At 41.4% G+C, this 20,541-nt stretch overlaps 1 protein-coding gene across 1 annotated transcript in view; it reads right to left on the bottom strand.

Annotated features, from left to right (window-relative positions):
* The window catches only part of LOC124254113, a 29,446-nt gene that overhangs the window by 7,336 nt on the left and 1,569 nt on the right, over positions 1 to 20,541 (bottom strand). The window contains exons 3-23 of the mRNA XM_046687990.1: positions 19,931 to 20,205; positions 19,485 to 19,644; positions 18,114 to 18,335; positions 17,255 to 17,405; positions 16,652 to 16,935; positions 14,398 to 14,595; positions 13,702 to 13,837; positions 11,908 to 11,942; positions 10,965 to 11,094; positions 10,620 to 10,852; positions 9,919 to 10,089; positions 9,508 to 9,679; positions 7,207 to 7,461; positions 6,211 to 6,428; positions 5,477 to 5,582; positions 4,290 to 4,406; positions 3,720 to 3,852; positions 3,235 to 3,409; positions 2,685 to 2,961; positions 2,211 to 2,400; positions 670 to 884 (exon numbers count right to left, since the gene is read on the bottom strand). Coding sequence (XP_046543946.1) covers positions 670 to 884; positions 2,211 to 2,400; positions 2,685 to 2,961; positions 3,235 to 3,409; positions 3,720 to 3,852; positions 4,290 to 4,406; positions 5,477 to 5,582; positions 6,211 to 6,428; positions 7,207 to 7,461; positions 9,508 to 9,679; positions 9,919 to 10,089; positions 10,620 to 10,852; positions 10,965 to 11,094; positions 11,908 to 11,942; positions 13,702 to 13,837; positions 14,398 to 14,595; positions 16,652 to 16,935; positions 17,255 to 17,405; positions 18,114 to 18,335; positions 19,485 to 19,644; positions 19,931 to 20,205 — 3,853 coding nt within the window. The remainder of the gene's footprint in view (positions 1 to 669; positions 885 to 2,210; positions 2,401 to 2,684; positions 2,962 to 3,234; positions 3,410 to 3,719; positions 3,853 to 4,289; positions 4,407 to 5,476; positions 5,583 to 6,210; positions 6,429 to 7,206; positions 7,462 to 9,507; positions 9,680 to 9,918; positions 10,090 to 10,619; positions 10,853 to 10,964; positions 11,095 to 11,907; positions 11,943 to 13,701; positions 13,838 to 14,397; positions 14,596 to 16,651; positions 16,936 to 17,254; positions 17,406 to 18,113; positions 18,336 to 19,484; positions 19,645 to 19,930; positions 20,206 to 20,541) is intronic.

Genomic DNA, 20,541 nt, shown 5'->3' with positions numbered 1-20,541 from the left:
ATTTCACATAGATCTGGATCTGCCTTTGGGCAGTACTGCCATAGTAGGAATATTAAGAATTCCGTTTCATTGGAAGTAGACAGTTAGTTCGATTGCAATTTATATGTGATTAGCATCATTGTTACCATGACAGCCGAGTACAAATATGTGACATGCTCTGAGTGAGTGAGTGAGTTGGGTTTACCGCTGCTTTAAACAGCATTCCAGTTACATCACACGGCCTGTCAGCTTAACATGGGATGACAGCCCGAAACGATGCAGGCTTCAGACGTTCTGATTTGGTGAAACCCATGAACACAGATATAGTGATGACAATACCAGAAACCCAATCATGTTGACGGGAGTCGAACCCATGATCATAGGCCTGAGGGCCACCCGTGGCCCAGACTTTCAGAATGCCCTTCTTGATTGCGAAAAACTGACACAATATACGAGATTGGGTGAGTGAGTGTAAACTTTACAATTCATAGCAACGATATAGACGAATCACGGTTACAAGTTTGTATTAAAACATTCAGCATTCAAAATATTTTATCATGCTGAACTAATAAGGGTATTCCACTGTTTAGTTTGAATGTACAGATTTCACTAACTGTATAGCAGGATTTGGAAGTCGAGAGAATATATTCAAATTTCTCAGTGCATACTCTGTGTTCACTGGGCGTGTACCTGCTTTGTTGTAGGCCCTGACAGTAGCGTAGATCGTCTGCCCAACCGGAAGCTGCTGGTCAGGTGACAGGGTGTGGAAGATGACTTCCTCGAGAGCTGCATTCCTGGCTGTCAGAATCTCGTCACCTCCTGATGTTGTTCCAACACGCCATTCATAATGGTCCAATCCAGATTCAGGGTCGTAGAAGCCTCGCCACTTGCACCCGATAAATGTCCTTTGACAAAAACATCCTCTTTAATTTACGTTTTATAATCAACCATGCTTGTGCAGATACACAGGAGTAATGGATGGAAATAAATCAGCTAATATTTGTTACCAAAGTAATTGACGATTTTACTGTTCGTTTGGAATACACGCCCGAACATGACCTTGACTCTTAGGCATTTGGGCGGTAAACTAACAAAAGAAGCAGTGTCATTTGTTGTCTCTCGTCTTGGCAACAGGATAACATTTGCTACACCACACTTAAATGAGCGAGTTTGATGTCACTCCGCTTTGAGCAATATTCCAGCACTATCATGACGAGGGACATACATTTACATTTTATCCATGTTGTCTATTGACCCCGGGTCATACTATGAGGAGTGAACATTTTAACCACAACCCTTCCCGTCCTCCATTCAGATAGCCAATACAGATTCTGCAGTGAGCACAATATTTTGTGGCACATTGTTTATGACTTATGTGGGTATGTTAAAATGCTGTATAGTAGTCGTTTGGTTATTAATAATCAGAGTAAACAATCAGTACAGTAAATAAATGTATATTCAGACCTATCTCTCACTTATTACACGGTTACTATATACCAACCGTCTGGTTATTAATAATCAGAGTAAACATTCAGTACAGTAAATAAATGTATATTCAGACCTATCTCTCACTTATTACACGGTTACTATTTTCCAACCGTCTGGTTATTAATAATCAGAGCAAACATTTAGTACAGTAAATAAATGTATATTCAGACCTATCTCTCGCTTATTACACGGTTACTATATACCAACCGTCTGGTTATTAATAATCACAGTAAACATTTAGTACAGTAAATAAATGTATATTCAGACCTATTTCTCACTATTACACAATTCAGCTCAAAGTCTACATTTTCCCAGTACGCCAACATCCTGTTACAAAAGTTATATCACTACCGGTTACAATGGCAAGATGGCGAGAAGGGATGCGGGTTTCAGACGTTTACCAAGTTTTCAAAACCAACGAACTCGTGTGTGAGGTGCTAACAAACCCATACACATACACAATGCATCTACCACCATGACCTAGACCCATCATGCAATGCATCTACCACCATGACCTAGACCCATCACACAATGCATCTACCACCATGACCTAGACCCATCATACAATGCATCTACCACCATGACCTAGACCCATCACACAATGCATCTACCACCATGACCTAGACCCATCACACAATGCATCTACCACCATGACCTAGACCCATCACACAATGCACCTACCACCATGACCTAGACCCATCACACAATGCAGGCGTATTCGTGTTGATGAAATCTCGTCTCACCTGGCCGCTTGGAACTGTATGTCCACGTCCCCGGTGCCGTCCTGCACGGTACCCGTGACTGGCGGGGAGCTGTCCAGGATGACGCCGTCGGAGGAGGAGGGGCTGCTGCAGACACCTGCTGTGTTGCAGGCCGTCACGGTGGTAAAGTACTTCCTTCCAGGGGACATCAGGATGTGCTGAAGGCTGATGTCTATATGAACGAAGACGCGTTATTTGATTCATCTTACAAAGTGAGCGTTGTTTTAAGCTGTTTTAGCAATATCTAAGAAAATAGACGGCGGGGGAGACCAGAGATGGACTTCACACATTGTACCCAAGTGGGGATCGAACCCGGGTTTTCGGATTTACGAACGGGCGCTTTAACCACTGGACTATGCCATTGCCCCTCATATGACAAAGCATCAAGATGTGGTGTTTAGATCTATTCTTGAGTGAAAACGTATAAATTTGCTTTATAGAATAAACTCTACTCACTGGGAGTCAAGCCGTATTCTATTTCCTCTAAGGTATTGTCGCATCCTGCACAAGTCCCGACCTTCACCTTGAACACAGCAATCGGGGAGTGAGGGTCGGCAAAACCTTCCCAGTAGGCCTCCATCTCAGAGACACTGGTGATATAATCCTTGTCTTTGTCGTTAGGCGTGGCAGTTGACTGTATTCCGTCATAGACATGACCAGCAGATGGAGGCATGGTGTCCGCAATCAGAGGGCGCGAAGAGGAGAGTGTGTACAAGCCTGCACCGTTGTATCCCTGAGGAATACAACATTTATACGATTGTAAGATGAGAACATATAATTGCATAACTGACAGCTGAGGAAAATACAAGAAGTAAAGGAATATTCGCAGTAATACCTCAAAAAAGAATACAAGAAGTAAAGGAATAACTCCAAAGGCTGCATGTTCCCAATTCAAATATCATATTACATAACTATTAAAAATAGTACAGCTGATGTGATTGTTATTAACGACTATAGAGACACTCAATCTCAAGTTTCTCATTCTAATTCATTTCAACGTATGTACCTTCAATGAGATATAGTAAGAGTGCCCATCCACTGTGCGTCCATTGGTGTCCATATCGATACATTCCTCCTTCGTAAAGCTGTAATCTACCAAATCATCGTAGCCTGGTCTGGTGCCCAGGGCAACCATGAATGCCGACAGTCCACTCTCCAGATCAGAGAATACATTAGTCCAACTGTAAAGGTGAAGAAGTGTTTGAAACACCTCAATAGCTAATAACAACGGTCATCCAAATGAGATTAAAAACATTCCCAAATTACACTATCGGGCTTAGATCTTTTCATTAAATGCTACTTTTTTAGAACACAATATATTATGATATCAGATAATCATGTAAGAATACATAAGGTAAAACATATATTTGTACGTCATCAAATAGTGGAACAGAGTGACAATCCATTACCATCTCTGTTTATGGGTAATTATCAATATCAGTACTGTATTTTATTATTAATATAGTTTGATATAAAAGAAGCGCCACGTACCAAACATGAAGGAAACGAGATGCTATGTATCTGTGTTCTAGTTGTATGTGCCGGCCTGTTAGTGATGGAGCTGTGGAGTCGACAAGGAACCCGTTTGACACCGCCATTGTTGTTTTGCTCACAAAATCTATGGCTGCAAACCAAGATTGTATATTAATGTTACTAAGTAAGTGATGAACACTGTAATCGAATAATGAATAGCACACGATTAATGCATTAATAGTTCACTAGGTACCCCCAGCCATACTATCCGTGCATGTGACAGTGGCAGCCTGACCAACCAATCCTCTTTAACAGACTTTTACATCCGTGAAGATCCGGGTGAGAAGAACATCTTCCACGGAGCAATACATGCTGATCGTAACTGGCGACAAACGGGATCAGGTGGTCAGGTTCGCTGACTTTGTTGATGTATTTCATCGTATCACAGTTACAAAGATCGATTTTCATGATGTCAACCACTGGATTGTCTGGCTGCATCATTTACAGACGGCCGTCCTATAGCTCGACATGTGGTACTATTCTGACCCAGAATCCCATTTAATATTTAACATAGAGAAATATTATTACCCTTGACAGACGCATAGTACGTTCGCCCAGCCTGAAGGTTTAGACTGTGTAAGGTTACGTGCTCCACAGAACCGACATCGGTGAACTTGACTACATCTTCGCCACCGGCAACAGATCCTGCAATGTTCAAAGAGATCGAGGTTATTAAATCCTTACAACTTACCATCTTCTTATCAAGGCCAAACAAGAATAACCCTTCCATGTGTCCTCAATCAGGCTTCAATCATTATGTGTAATCACAACAAGCGTCAATGACAACATGTTGTACATCAACCGCTTCAATTGTACAAATTCAATACCCTTCATGTATATATTCTCCTTGTGCACAAGGTTGTGCATCATTTACTTGATAACAGTGTTAGCACTTACACCGAAACTTCGCATCTATTGCAATAAAGAAGATGTCCATTCATGAAACGTGTTCCTTCTCATTATACCAGCTTCTAAATGACACTTAAAGGATAATACGAGTGAATTGCAATAATTTGCTTGGTGAAACATATTCCCAAATTTTCAATTAAAAATTATGTATAATTATCTGTAAATCTCAGCTTCGGCCATTATGCATATTTCGCTGGAACCCACGTGACCTTTCCGCTCGTGACGTCAAATGTGCCTGGAGTCCGCCATATTGCCAAAGACCAAGCGCTACAGTAGTACAAATCGTGTTGTTTCTGTCGTTTTTGTAAATGGTACGATGGTGTATTGCGTTGCCTGGGGTTGCACGGCATCACCGAACATGGGAAAGAACCACCATTTCTTCCGTTTTCCAAGTGAAATGACAGATTTCGGCAGGAGAAATGCGCCGATCATTTCGTAATAGGCGGAAATACGAGTACGTTTTGCGTTTTCAATGCTATTTTATAAACGAAATGTGACTTTTAGAATATCCTTAACAATATATCAAAAGTTTTGTTTTCGTTCGTATTCTCCTTTAAGAAGTTCAAAATAATTTACTGAAATAGACTCCACAAATCCTAATTGACTGGATGTAAATGTGAGCATAAGGTCATTTTGGTGCAAGATAAAACCTGTCGGGAAGAGATTTATTTAACTTATAAACCAAAAGTGAAACATTTATCAACAATTTCAGTTTGATACATACGTTCAATGAACCTTTAAGGAAAAGGACTGACCCGTATAAGTAACTCCCGAATAATCAAAGTTTTATTCTTGTATAACCGTACCTATGGCAACTTGATAAGATGCGATTCCACTCCAGTGTGAAGCTGACTTCTGTTCCTCCACATCCGTGAAGCCTGTCCACCTCACCTCAACTTCCGTGGTACTCACCTTTAAACATACCACACGTTACTGAGTCAGCACAAATATACTGATATTGTGATTGCCCAAATGTAATCTCACTGAAGTTCACCTCTGATTGGATAGATTTTTCACATACTGATCAACACGTGTGGCCCCATTCGTAATTACTGGGGTGATTCCGGCAAGCTTCTTGTAGGTCACGGAAAGAGGCGACTGGTTACGAATGTTGTGGCCCATTCGTATAAACCACCACAATTGGCTGTAGAGAGTTGCGTCCCTTTAGGACACTAGAAACATTGAATTGTGGGATCGAATCATTTTTCACCGGCTTTTGCTTCTAGTTTCGTGGGTGCCACTTCAGTTGTACATTGTGAGACCGCCATTACTTCGGGATTTCCTCCCACTTTAAACTGACATGTAATGTAACTGGAATACAGTTCAAAGTGGCGCTTAAACATTCTGGCTTTCTCACTTATTCCTACTGGGTACAGATGGAATTTGGGCAAGCAAGCAAGACCCGTTCCCAGCAGAGTGAGTTTAGTTTTACGCCGCTCTTAGCAATATTCCAGCAATATCACTTTTATCACTGCATTGGGCGATGTAAAGGGACATGAAGATACTAATGTCCGTGGTGTTTAAATTACATCCTGTATACCTGATACATCCCAGTAAGACCTCCGATGCGTACTGTCCCCGCTGTAGGTGGCGTGAGGTCGACTGTGATGCCGTCACTGCAGGCGTTCACTTCAGCCAGCGGGAACGGCCACTTCTCAAATTGAGTGTACTTTTCGTCAGCGTGGATGCACACATAAAACCTCTTCCCGTGCTGAAGGTAACTTCCGTCGCTGAGATCAACGTTAAGGAACTCATCAGCTGGAAATATATATTCAATGAATACGTAGAAGTGTGACAGTTCATTGAACTAGCATTGATTGAAACTGACATAGTCCCGATAACAACACATTGTTGACAAGTTCGAACACCTATGATACACTTGAATATGTCAGATTCCATAGAGAACCAATTCAGAACGCATTTGTGAGTTTACCTCAAGGTGACTGAACTGTTACCTTCTCTCTTTTCACCTCATGGTCGTGTTAGTTTTGGACATCGCCATCATCACCATTATAGTTGACGAGCATCATAATACATTTATTAGTCCGGGATAATATCAGCATAAACACAAGCGCCCCCGCAGACACACGTGCAAGCACACACGCACGAACACGCACGAACATACGACAGCACGCTTCATATTTGCTACAATAATGCAAAGACCGATTGTCAACCCTGCAGAAAAGTTTGTTTGGGAGAAGGAATGACAGTTTTCCCCGACTTCAATAAAAGCGTTCTCGGCTTGTGGGGTTATCAGTTGTTGAACACAGACGACGAACCGGTCAACCGGTCAATCCGAAAAAAACCCATTGCTTTTTCTTGCGGTCAAATAATGATGACGTTTTAACAGGGTGGAAAAGACAGTGTGGCCTTACTCGGCTAGAATAAGCTGGAATACGCTGGAATATGCCGGGAGCGTGGTAGTTGAAATAGGCAGGAAACTTTCAGATTACGACAGATGACGACCATCATCATCAACAACAACAACAACATGTTTTCAGGATCTCCTCGTAATGTACATGGTTTACACACGCACCTGTCTGTCCACACCTGACGACATCCGGCATGCTGCAGGGGTCAGTGACGGTCATCAGACTGTCCTTCTTGTAATGAGACGATGGGTCAACCTGGTCACCCGACACCACTGCCCACGTGTAGTTCCTGTGACGCAGAGTGGGCCACACAGCGGACAGGATATTCTTGTAGGGGGTGTAGTCGACGTCGTCGTGGACCCAGCGGTTGTTCTGAACTAAGCTGATGCTGTAACCCTCATCAGATGATTTGGCTTTGCCTGAAATAACCGGACACAATTTTTCAATAGCATATATTCATGAAACGCATCTATTATTTGTATTCCGCGTGTGGGGCGGTGGGGTAGCATAGTGGTTAAAACGTTCGCTCGTCGTGCCGAAGACCCGAAGGCCACAGGTTTTAGAGTCACCCACACATGTGTCGACAAGTTAAGTGGATAGTATTGAATATAATCGCATAGTCGTAAATGTGTATATTTGTACAAGTCATGCATTACACGTATGTCCGGGGTTTTGCTCGGTATTTAGGACAGAAAATCGGAGGAGCCTGCATACCAGCTGTCATTCCCGATAAGCACAGATGCGCTTCCCTGTTGTGCTATTGAGCACACGTCATTTGTCATTCTCAAAACAACATTGCTCCATATAAAGTCCCAGTGAGTATATTACAGTTGAATGTTCTGTGAAATCTATGGTTCATTGCAAAGATGAGCCATCGATATATATATATACTAGGCACATAAAGAAACTGTGCATACAAAAATTTAAAATCTAAATTTATCAAACCTGTGTAGACACATAAGGATTTAAACTCAAAGAATAGTGACATGTATCCAACATGCATGCACGTGCCACGTTCCGTGACGTCAGTGGGTTCGTCCTTGAGACGTGCAATACGTTGTTGCACGTGCATTCCGGGAAACAGAAACAGAGCAAATGAATGCCACACAATACTGTCACTTTGGAAAGCTCAACCCCTGCCCTTGCGATCGTTCAAAAAATTAAACGGCTATTGAAACGCATAGCATGCCAAGGCTCACGTCTGCACAACGTCATGAGGCCATTGGGATGGTCCGTGGGGGAATGTCTCAACGACAAGTGGCTGCACATTTCCACTGCCACCGGAACACCATTTCTGCACTGGTGAGACGCTACCAGAACACAAATGACGTCATCAGTCGGCCACGTTCTGGACGTCCACGTGTAACAACGCCAAGACAGGACAGATGGATAAGGGTCACCCATCTTCGCCACAGGTTTCAGACTGCAGTGATGACTGCCCGAACCATCCCAGGACTTCGCCGTATCCACACCCTCACGGGATCAGACCACGACGTCCCGCCATACGGTCTGTCCTGACACAACGTCATCGACAAGCTCGCCGAATGTGGTGCCGGAATCATGTCCGCAGACCCTTGTTTTGGTGGAGAAATGTTGTTTTTACAGATGAGTCAAGGTTTAACATTTCCCATAGTGATGGACGTCAACGTGCATATAGACGCGTGGGAGAACGTTATGCACAGGCCTGTGTCTTGGAGAGGAATCGCTTTGGTGGTGGTTCCGTGATGATTTGGGGTGGAATAACAGCACGCCAAAGAACTCCTTTGGTGATTGTTCAGGGAAACGTAACTGGTGTGGGCTACAGGGATCAGATTCTTCGACCTGTGGCAATTCATGGCCCTGGGTTAACATTCCAACAGGACAATGCCCGCCCTCATACGGCAAGGGTTGCTATGGATTTCTTGTAACACCACAACCGCTTGTGGCCTCGTGACGTCATTGTGATTGACTATTCAATTGAAATTCTCCCGACTTGTTTTGGTCTCATGATCCCTCCATTAATGTTTATATGTACCTTTGACATTGTTTTCGTACTTATCAACTGGGATAATATTTTGACAATGCATAGTTTCTTTATGTGGCTAGTATATATCCTTGAAGATAAAGTTGAAACGCCTAGGTGAATTCGTGTTGTCATTATTTTGTGGATTTCTTTATACTTTAATTAATTTTATATATACTGCTGAACTTCTCCCATTACTCTAGGGGCGGTGGGGTAGCCTAGTGGTTAAAGCGTTCCCTCGTCACGCGGAAGACACGGGTTCGATTCCCCACATGAGTACAATGTCTGAAACTCATTTCTGGTGCCCCCCGCCGTGATATTGCTGGAATATTGCTAAAAGCGACGTAAAACCATACTCACTCACTCACCCATTACTCTGCATTTCTTTGCCCTAATAATTATTATATATCATACTACGACACTGCACGAATCTGCAGTTGAGCTTAGCTTAAAATGATCTTACCTATAGCATCTATAACAACTGCAGGTACAATATTCAGTGGATCAAATGCTCTACAGTCCTTGACATCTGCTGATACTGTAGAATATAAGCCAACATGGTTGTAACCCCTGACTGCCAGTCTTCTACACTTGATAAAGGTCAGATGATGTGGAAGAGTTATCTGGAAACGTATCTGCAACAAAACCAAAACATTATCTACTGCAGAAATAGTTCATGCCTGCTCAGCATCCAAATGTAAAAGACAACATATTACTGCAACAAAACATATTGCTAAACTTTGTACAAAAAGCGGTTGGAGGTACATTACGGTCGTAGGTGATGAGGTGGTTCGTGAAGACGAGTTTTGGCCATTACAGTTGTTGAAATCAAATTAACGTTTAGTTATAATGAATACGTGAAGAACACAACTACCTTGTTGCCGTCGGTGGTAATACTTTCGGCATCGACCTTCTGCCAGTTGTGGAACAACTTGCTGCTGTGACTGTCATCTGTGAGTCCCCACTCGTACTTGTCCATAACGTCAAAGGATTCTGATTCCACCGGTATGTCAGGATCTCGGAACCGAGTCATCGTCACCTGGATCTACAAAGACAGTTTGCCATTAGCATTCTGCCAATACGTCTTCAGCAACCAATGCTTGTCGTAAATGGCGACTAACGGGATCGGGTGGTCAATTAGCTGACGTGGTTGACACATGTCATCATATCCCAATTGCATAGATCGATGCTCATGCTGTTGATAAGACGCAATTATTTATTTACATAGCTGGAATATTGCTGATTGCTGTGCTGATCACTATAATTACTTTATTACCCATATGGTGAAACGTAACCAGTGTCATATATATCATATGGGCACATATCACTTTTGCTTAGCAACCATTGTTTCTGTATTTCGTCTAACAGTTTAACGTCACATTTGCTTACCGTGTTTTACATGAATAAAATGGATAATAAATACGTTTAATACGTGTAATAGTCTCTATATATCACTATAATTTAGGTATGATTATAAAATGAAATAGTCACGGCGGAGAGCGGCGTTAAGCAATAAACGACACAAAAAATCATTCTAAATACAACAGATAGAACAAAACACAGCAAGGAACTGACCTGTGCCTGTCCCCCCCCAGATTCCTGATATGTCAGAGCCAAGCTTCCAGGTGCTGGGGGATGATGTATGACCGTCACACCATCACTGTGGATGGGATTCGTACAGACTTTACCAGCACAGAACTTGACAGCGGCCCTGTAGGTTTGACCTGGCTCTAGAGCAACACCTCCTACTGCAATCTTCTCCGAGGTCCCAAGATGCTCGTAATCTCTCACGTCGTGCCACAAACCATCTGCAACATCACCAAATACAATCCTTTGCTAGATCTATGTTGATATATATTTTCAAAACCATGATTTTGTTATACAACCAATGCGTTGCGAGTTACTTAGTAAAAGACTCACCTGATCGGGGAAACTTTTCCTGCAGACTCCAGTATACATCCGGGTACCTCTGTTTACTGACAGCACTTCTCGCCCAGTGGGCAGAATATGTTGATGGAGACACTTGGTATGCAATATCGTTAGTGCACACCTGTATACAGACAGAATACCAATATTAACGGGAATTGCACAACCTGCAGCTCAGGCCTAGCATGGTCCGTTACTTGTTCCTGTTCTTGCATTTGGATCCTAACCTTGTGGTGATTTACCTGCAACCTCCTGTTGTCACCATTCACAATCCGTACAAAATGTTCCATGCAAAATTATAGAAGACAACAAAAGTATTGATATACATTAAACTTCAGTATTTGTTATCATGATTTCTAAACATATGTAATTTGTTTGTAGTGATAGGTTATATGGCAACCATTTAAGGTTTATATGCCATTTTTAGCAATTTCCCTTCAATATCAGCGCAGGGACACCAGAAAGAGGTTTGAAACATTTTACATATGTAGGAAATCGAACCCATGTCTTCAGTATGACGGTCGAACGCTTTAACCACCAGGTTACCAAACCACCCCCAATGTGTGTTTTAACCAAAAATTGCACTAAAGGAATATGCGCCATGACCACATTTCCTGAAAGTCTAAAATGAAATGTTTTCCTTTTTTCTGCATTAATATTGGGTTGTCCTATGGTGTTACACCGTATGTCCCAGAAAAAGACTTTTGAATAAATATTCCGCATCCAACTATTGACCAAAACAGAATTTTTTTGACACAACAAACACATTATTGCCAGAATTGTTCTTTTCAACAAAGAAGTTAAGGCCATCGTTTTGACTTAATGTAAGCATATCTAGTTTTGCAGTTACAACTATATCAAGTTTCCCTAGTTACATCATCTTATTGCATGCATCCAGACTTGATGTCTCACCCATAACCACAATCAGCATCTTTACCTGTTGGTTTTCTTGTCCCGCCAAGTGTTCAATACCTGCATATAGAAGGTCTACAGTTTCAATACAACCAATACGTAAACTTAATACCCTAATACATGTTTATGCTTAAAACACTGCAAAATGTTATTTGTATTGACGAGATACATACAACCCAAACAATGATGCAAAGATGAGATATATACTGTCAGATAAAAAAACAATCTTATATAGATTATATTTGCAAAAATGCTTTCGTTGTATGTAACATATAAGGGAGATAACTGCTATGTATTATTTTTATATTATGTTATGTAATTGTTCTGTTTGCGCAAAATGAATCGCTTCTATGGTAGAGAGTAACATTTATGTTTGAGTTTTAATCAGCACACCATCGTGTTATCGGGGTTGCTACACTCCTGGCAATGACTGGTAAGTGATTTTGGCGTCTGGGCCCCGTTTCACACAGCAATCGTAGCGATCCGACTGTCGTAAGTGCATGTTCCAGTAGAGGAGGTACGACAGTCGTAGCGCTACGATAGCTTTGTGAAACGGGGCGCCGCTACTTTTCCTGGCGCATTGTACGCTATGTGAGTAGTCATGATCTAATGCACGTCGCAGATAAGCAGACAGTGGTGATTGCATTGGAAGTGACAGACAGACAGACATATGTTTATTTACGTCGCATCGCTGTACATCTAAAAGACATACTAGCATAAGATTTTGTAAGCTAAGGCATTGTAAGCTGAGCCTGTTAATAAACGGATCGCAACCCGACATCTACCATGAAAGCCATTGACTTGTATGAAGACAGAGCAATCCAACAGCTAAACAACGACTCTGCAGCTTCTTTACAAGCATGGAGATAATGCCCTTGACATCCATAAGCGCCAATTTGAAGGTGACAACAAAACAATACTTGAGTATCTGGGCTCTGTCTCCCACCCAACTAGTTTCAAACGTAAAAGATTTAAATGAAAATGTTTCAATTTGCTCTAAATGATAATCTTTCAATTTGCCGTAAATGACACTGTTTAAAAATAAATGTAAGATGTAGACATCCACGGTAATGTTCGTTGAATATAATAACAGAATGAATATAGTTTATGAAAACATATGAATGATTCATGTGATGGGATCTAATGAATGTGATATCATGGAATAATAGGTGAATATAACCGGAATGTATTTCGGTGTTACTGTTAGTAAATCAAAGATGAAGATAACATTGTTTAAACCACAGTAAAAAAGCACACACATATATTTATAGCATGGTTACGTGTGCGAATGAGCGAATCCATGCATGACTGCCCGCACATGCACGCACGCACACACACACACACACACACAAAGTGGTCATAGTAAATATAACATTAAATTTAATATGATCGTCACAAACACACAAATATAAACTCATTGGTGATATTTTCAGTGGGTAATTCATATGCAATCCCAATAAACCGCATACAATATGAAATAAAGTAAAGTTAAGAGTAGAATGAAACTAAAACTGAAGAAAGAAATGGTAAAATACTTCTATACGTACAAACCAAAAACAACCTATGTATAGGCGGTAGAAACGAAATTAGTTTTTCTTTTTTATACACAAAATATATTGGATATGCTGGCATTTTCTCTTTTGCAAATAGTTGTACTTATATACTGTGGTAAAATGGTGCATATTCTACACCATTTAAATCCATGATATATGCAGAAATATACAGAAGAAGACATGGATCAACTGTTAATGTGTATAAGGCAAAAGTGAGCTATCAGTGAATGAAAAGATACTTCATGGTAACGACTCCTTTCACCTACCAGAATCACTGCATCCTGGTCCATCTCTGATGGTGACGTCTGTGACATCAACATTTGACCTGACGATCGTCACACCATCAGAGGATGCAGTTATCTCCCCTCCTTCAGCAGCAGCCACAACAGTAACAAAATACTTCTGGAAGGAGAATATAAACCACTTTACTCCCTGAAAACAATACCATTCGCCTCACTGACAAGTGTATCCAGCACATTATACAACTGTCTTATATTATCAGAAGGTGCCAAACTCATGTCCTATGGAGTTAACATGTCTCGCTGACGGGCGCCATGGGCAATCCAAATAAAGACTAATATGTGTCCATCTCAATTTGGATTTTCCTCAACTGGCCAAGAAATAAGAAATCAAGCAGCCTTCATAGCACAAGTAGCACACGTATTTTTACTAAAATTACTTTTTACTTGCTTTAACATATGAGCATATAATTTATAATAAACGTTAATATATATTTCTATATCATGCAAGATTAACGGCAGTTTGTTGATGAAACACATCTATGTGATTCCAACACTAAACACGTTCATTGTAGTAAATAGTCTACAATTACCTATATTTCATTTATACAGAGTAATATCATTGATATAATCAAAAGTGTCCGTCTATTCCTTTATCATGTATGTATTGTGCGATATGGGAGAATAACTGAACTAAAGGATTGTCTCTGTTCATATTCCTACCATATTTTCTTCCAGACTTAAGCCACTAAATTCATGTTGCAGTTTGTTTCCCACTGACACCAGTTCCTTGACGTCAGTCTGCGAAGGCCGAGACCCGATTCCAACCTTGTAGGTTACGGCGCTGACCCCTGTGTCGAACCCGTACCACCTGGCTCTTAGGACAGAGGTAGACACTTGGTGGTCAGTGTCCTCAAATGCCTACAACATCAAAATATCACACCTTCAACACCAAAATATCATACCTACAACACCAAAATATCATACCTACAACACCAAAATATCATACCTTCACCTATCAAAATATCATACCTACAACACCATACCTTCAATATATCATACCTACAACACCAAAATATCATACCTACAATATCATACCTACAACACCAAAATATCATACCTACAACACCAAAATATCATACCTACAACACCAAAATATCATACCTTCAACACCAAAATATCATACCTACAACACCAAAATATCATACCTACAACACCAAAATATCATACCTACAACACCAAAATATCATACCTACAACACCAAAAATATCATACCAAAATATCATACCTACAACACCAAAATATCATACCTACAACACCAAAATATCATACCTACAACACCAAAATATCATACCTACAACACCAAAATATCATACCTACAACACCAAAATATCATACCTACAACACCAAAATATCATACCTACAACACCAAAATATCATACCTACAAATCATACCTACAACACCAAAATATCATACCTTCACAACACCACAACATATCATACCTACAACACCAAAAATATCATACCTACAACACCACCAAAATATCATACCTACAACACCAAAATATCATGCCTACAACACCAAAATATCACACCCTATATCATACCTACAACACCAAAATATCATACCTACAACACCAAAATATCATACCTACCTACAACACCAAAAATATCATACCTACAACACCAAAATATCATACCTACAACACCACAATATATCACACCTACTACATCAAAATATCACACCTACAACACCAAAATATCATACCTACAACACCAAAATATCATACCTACAACACCAAAATATCATCACCCTACAACACCAAAATATCATACCTACAACACCAAAATATCATACCTACAACACCAAAATATCATACCTACAACACCAAAATATCATACCTACAACACCAAAATATCAACCTACAACACCAAAATATCATACCTACAACACCAAAATATCATACCTACAACACCAAAATATCATACCTACAACACCAAAATATCATACCTACAACACCAAAATATCATATCATACTACAACACCAAAATATCATACCTATCATACACCAAAAACATCATACCCTACAACACCAAAATATCATACCTACAACACCAAAATATCATACCTACAACACCAAAATATCATACCTACAACACCAAAATATCATACCTACAACACCAAAAATATCACCTACAACACCAAAATATCATACCTACAACACCAAAATATCATACCTACAACACCAAAATATCATACCTACAACACCAAAATATCATACCTACAACACCAAAATATCATACCTACAACACCAAAATATCATACCTACAACACCAAAATATCATACCTACAACACCAAAATATCATACCTACAACACCAAAATATCATACCTACAACACCAAAATCATCATACACCACCTACAACAACACCAAAATATCAACCTACAACAATATCATACCTACAACACCAAAATATCATACCTACAACACCACAATATCATACCTACAACACCACAAATATCATACCTACAACACATACCTACAACACCAAAAATATATCATACCTACAACACCAAAAAAATATCATACCTTCAACAAGAAAGATTGATCAAACCTACAACAAGAAAGATTGATCAAACATACAACATCAGTTTCTACAACAGCAAGTTGCCATGTGCAAGTAATCGTCCCCATAACAGCAAGTTAAAAAACATGAAACACAATGTTGCAATTACAACAGCATGTTGTACCTACAACTAAATTTCTATTCCAACAACAGCAAGTTGTACTTTTTATGATAAGCATATAGCATGAGTCAGCATATGGCAAACATTACACACAAGTTATCGTACCTACAACAACAGATATCGTACTGCCAACACTGTTGCAAAACCCGGGGTGTTACATACAGTTCGTTTGAATGGTGCATTGTGAGTAATAAAAATCAACGGATGTCATAAACTACATTTTCTTACTTTCATATCAAACAAGGCTTCTTCACTAGCTGGAATGACGTCTTCCACTACACCACGTGACGGCAGCGCGACGTCATGGACATAGGGCTCAGAAACAGCCACTGTGGACAGTCCGACTATGTTGGTGACCCTGACTGACACCAAGTAGGTGTGGCTGTGGTGGAGGTCCCAGTGGAGGTCTGTGAGGGCGACAGCTGTACACGTGGGTGGGGATGTCAGCGTACATCCTTCTCCTGACTGCAGCGCCGTGAAGGGAAATACTGTCGTTCGATTGTCTTCGGATCCTGCATGCAAACAACTAAACTGTACTGGCTGATCGGGGTTAGAATGTGTTGAATTTTGTTCACCTTATATACCGATATTACCATGAAGAATTGGTTTTCTGTAACCCATGCTTATCGTAAGTGGCGGCTAAAGAGATCAGGTGGTCAGCCTCGCTGACTTGGTTCGCACATGCCATCGCATCCCAGTTGTGTTGATCGATGATCATGCTGGTGATCACTGGATTGTTTGGTCCAGATTCGATTATTTACCTACCGCCGCCAAAAAGCTGGATTATTGCTGAATTCGGCTTTAAGCAACAAACAAACAAAATCTACTTACCAACAGCTACTTCATACTTGAGATAGGCTGTCTCTGGGTCGGAGAAAGCGTTGTCGGACCACTGTGCCAGGAGGTGACTACTACCAACTCTCACCCTCACAACGCCAGAAAATCCAGGGTACGTTGTATGAACAACTACGGGACCAATGACCTTTGAAGGGAACAAAGTACCAGATAGTATTTAAAAAAATATTTGGTTGTCAAGTGGTGACAGTTCGCGTACCATACATATAAAAAAGCTGAACGATTCTCCTCACTCATGCCGTGGATATGTTCACCATTCTGTAAAAAGAGAGGAGAATATCTGGTACGGTGCATTCTCACCGTGCGACTTGTAGTTACAAACTGTAGCCTACGATGTGGTTGCAACATCGGAAACACCTAATCGTAACGGTTTTAAATCGCATACAGCTAGCAGCAGCCGAGCTGTAAGACAAAGGACTTGTTCCAACAACAAGTCGCAGGCTCACGACCAATCAGATGGCTTAGAGTGACGTCAGAGAGACGTTCCTTCGTTTGTGGTGACATTATTTCGGGGACACGACAGAAAAACTCGATCTTACAAGAAAAGAAAGTGAAAGTTATTTCGCGTGAGAATCCAGTTGCGAAACCACACTGACTTTTACTTCTTTTCTTCATTTTATTGACTTAGATACACATACTGACAATAAGGCAAGAGTCTTTTCTTCATTTGAAGAATCAGTGTTGCCGAATCAAGCTTGTGAATCTCGCAAGATAAGAGTTTTATGCGACTTAAAAAACACAGGAAACTCAGTCGTTACGATCTTTATTATTACTGCAAGTCGCACTGTGAGAACGCACCATAAGTTCAGCATTCAGTGAAGTGTTATGGTCCTACCTTTATGCTTTTAAGTCCAGCTTTGTTGATGGCCTTGATGGCGATGTAGAACCGTTGGCCTTCACTGAGACGAGGGTGGAAGCCCTGATACTGAGGATGATGGTGAGTGGATGTGTAGGGGAGGATATCTGGAGCTGTTTCAACAGAGGGATCTGACGTCAGTCCCAGCTCGTAGTCATAGATGCCGCTGTCTGTGTCACTGCCAGTCCAGTTTACATATAACTGCAATGAGTTAGTGAGTGAGTGAGTGAGTGAGTTTAGCAATATTCCGTCAATATCACGGCGGGGGACACCAGAAATGGGCTTCTCACATTGCACTCATGTGGGGAATAGAACCCTTGTCTTCGGCGTGATGAGCGAACTCTTTAACCACTAGACCACCCCACCACCCCTATAACTGCAATGAAAATATTATGATGGAATCATATATAGAAAGCACCACAGCTACTGAATTCATATTCATGCTTAATAGTAAGGAGAGGTGACTTGCGAGCTTAAGTTTGCCATGCAATACGTTCTACAAAGCGCTGACTTGACGAAGGTGAGGTGAAATTGGGTTTAACGTCGTGCTTGAGAATATTTCGCTCATATGACGACATGCATGCGTGTGTATGTGTATGTGCGGCTGCTTGTCCTATGCCCAGACTGAAGCTGGTTTTATAGTGCTAGCCCACTGAGATACCATGCCGCAGTGAAGCACGAATACCGTACTCAGACACATTATACTGACTCCAAGTCGACCAGTCCTTGTTTTGTACCCGTTAATGCCGAGCAAGTACCATATTTTAACGTCTTTTTGGTATGAGGCGGTCGGGGATCGAACCCGCGACCTTCCGCTCTCCGGGCGAACGCTATAACCACTACACCACGGAGGCGGTCCTGACTTGACGAAGATTGTTAGGTCAACTGAAACATTGAGCACCGTCCTACTGCATGTGTTTATGTTGTTTAACGCAGAAGTCGAATATTCCAGAGCTATATGACGGCGATCCGTCTGGACCAGACAATACAGTGATTGATATCATGAGCATCGATCTCGGAATTAAGTACGACGACATGCATCTGCCACATCAACAAGCCTGACCACCCGACCCTCCGTTAGTCACCTCTTACAAGCACCCTGGTAAGATGCAGCTAATGCCGATTTGAACAGTTTCATTGCTATCTAAGCTGAATATGGGAGGAAATCCCATGACGTTTATCTCCTTGGTAACTGTAAAATACTGGAGGACAAAATGAAGGTTCTGACAAACCTAGAAACATTATCTGGGCGAAAAAGGATTTGAAACGACAATCCGGCTTGCCCACGGGCAGCAACTCAGCGAACTGTAGAAGACGCGTGGGCAGCCCATGACGTCGTCATATACTCACATGGTGTTCTTTGTAGACGTAAAGTGTGTTGGTAAAGGTGGCGGGCAATGCCATGAGAGAGTCACATTCAGTGTTGGAGAGCTGCATACCACTTCCGTTGAGGTAACGATGTACTGGAAACAGGGAAAGCTTCCCGTCATCTACTAACGTGGCCTTGGATCTGCAGAAAGCAACATTCATGAAATACACATTATCACAGATATACCCAAACATCTTCTACCAACCAACGTAACAAAACACTTAGTCTCTGAAACATAAAATTTGGCCAGAAACAAATTACTGCATTTGAATTGAAAAGAAGCCCGAGTAACAAAGGAGAATCAAAGATCCTGAACGCGAGAAAAGAGCTGGTTCCTGAAGACTATTGCATTGAAGAAAGGCTGGAGAGAAGGGAAACGGTATGGTTCGGAGACTATGAGACAAGGGACAGGAGTATTTATATGTACCTGCAACTGCTACCAGGAGTTACTACTTGGCTACGTCTTCTGTGGATGTCGATGAACCATACATCATTATCAGATGTCTTGACCAGGCCCCCCATCACCCTGGAGTCCCTCACTGCCACCTCACTGACACTGGGCGGTGTTGTGTCTATAGTCACTCCGTCAGAACACACTGGGTCAGATGCTTCCAATGCTCGATTGTAGGCCACCACTGTCACGTGATACTTGCCAGCAGAGGGCGCTGTCCAGGAGGCGGATGTGGAAGATGTTTCAGTGACCTGCGTGCAAGATTACGTATATACTAGTATTGATTAAACTTCCAAACCACACTGGTTTCGACAAATGGCCTCGTACGAAACCAAACCGTCGTGCACATATGTACCCATGACTTACATTGTGTGCAATGCATGTGTGGTGGTGTGTGGTCCTGTGCATAGAGCTCAGGTCACAAATCAGTTGAAGTTAAGCAACGTTGTGAGCGGATATTTCTTGAATGGGTGACCGTGTTTGGCAGCTTGACTCCTGAGAGTTTTTAGGACTTCATTTCTGGCCCACAACGAAGCACATGTGATGACATGTGGTCTCACCATAGGCAAGTGACTTTGTTCAAAATT

This window comes from Haliotis rubra, unplaced genomic scaffold, assembly GCF_003918875.1.
Source record: "Haliotis rubra isolate DU_JTF1 unplaced genomic scaffold, ASM391887v1 Scf564, whole genome shotgun sequence".
In the NCBI taxonomy this organism is placed as follows: Eukaryota; Metazoa; Mollusca; class Gastropoda; order Lepetellida; family Haliotidae; genus Haliotis; species Haliotis rubra.
The sequence above is the reverse complement of the archived record's forward strand: the minus strand, read 5'-3'. Positions and strand labels throughout refer to the sequence as shown.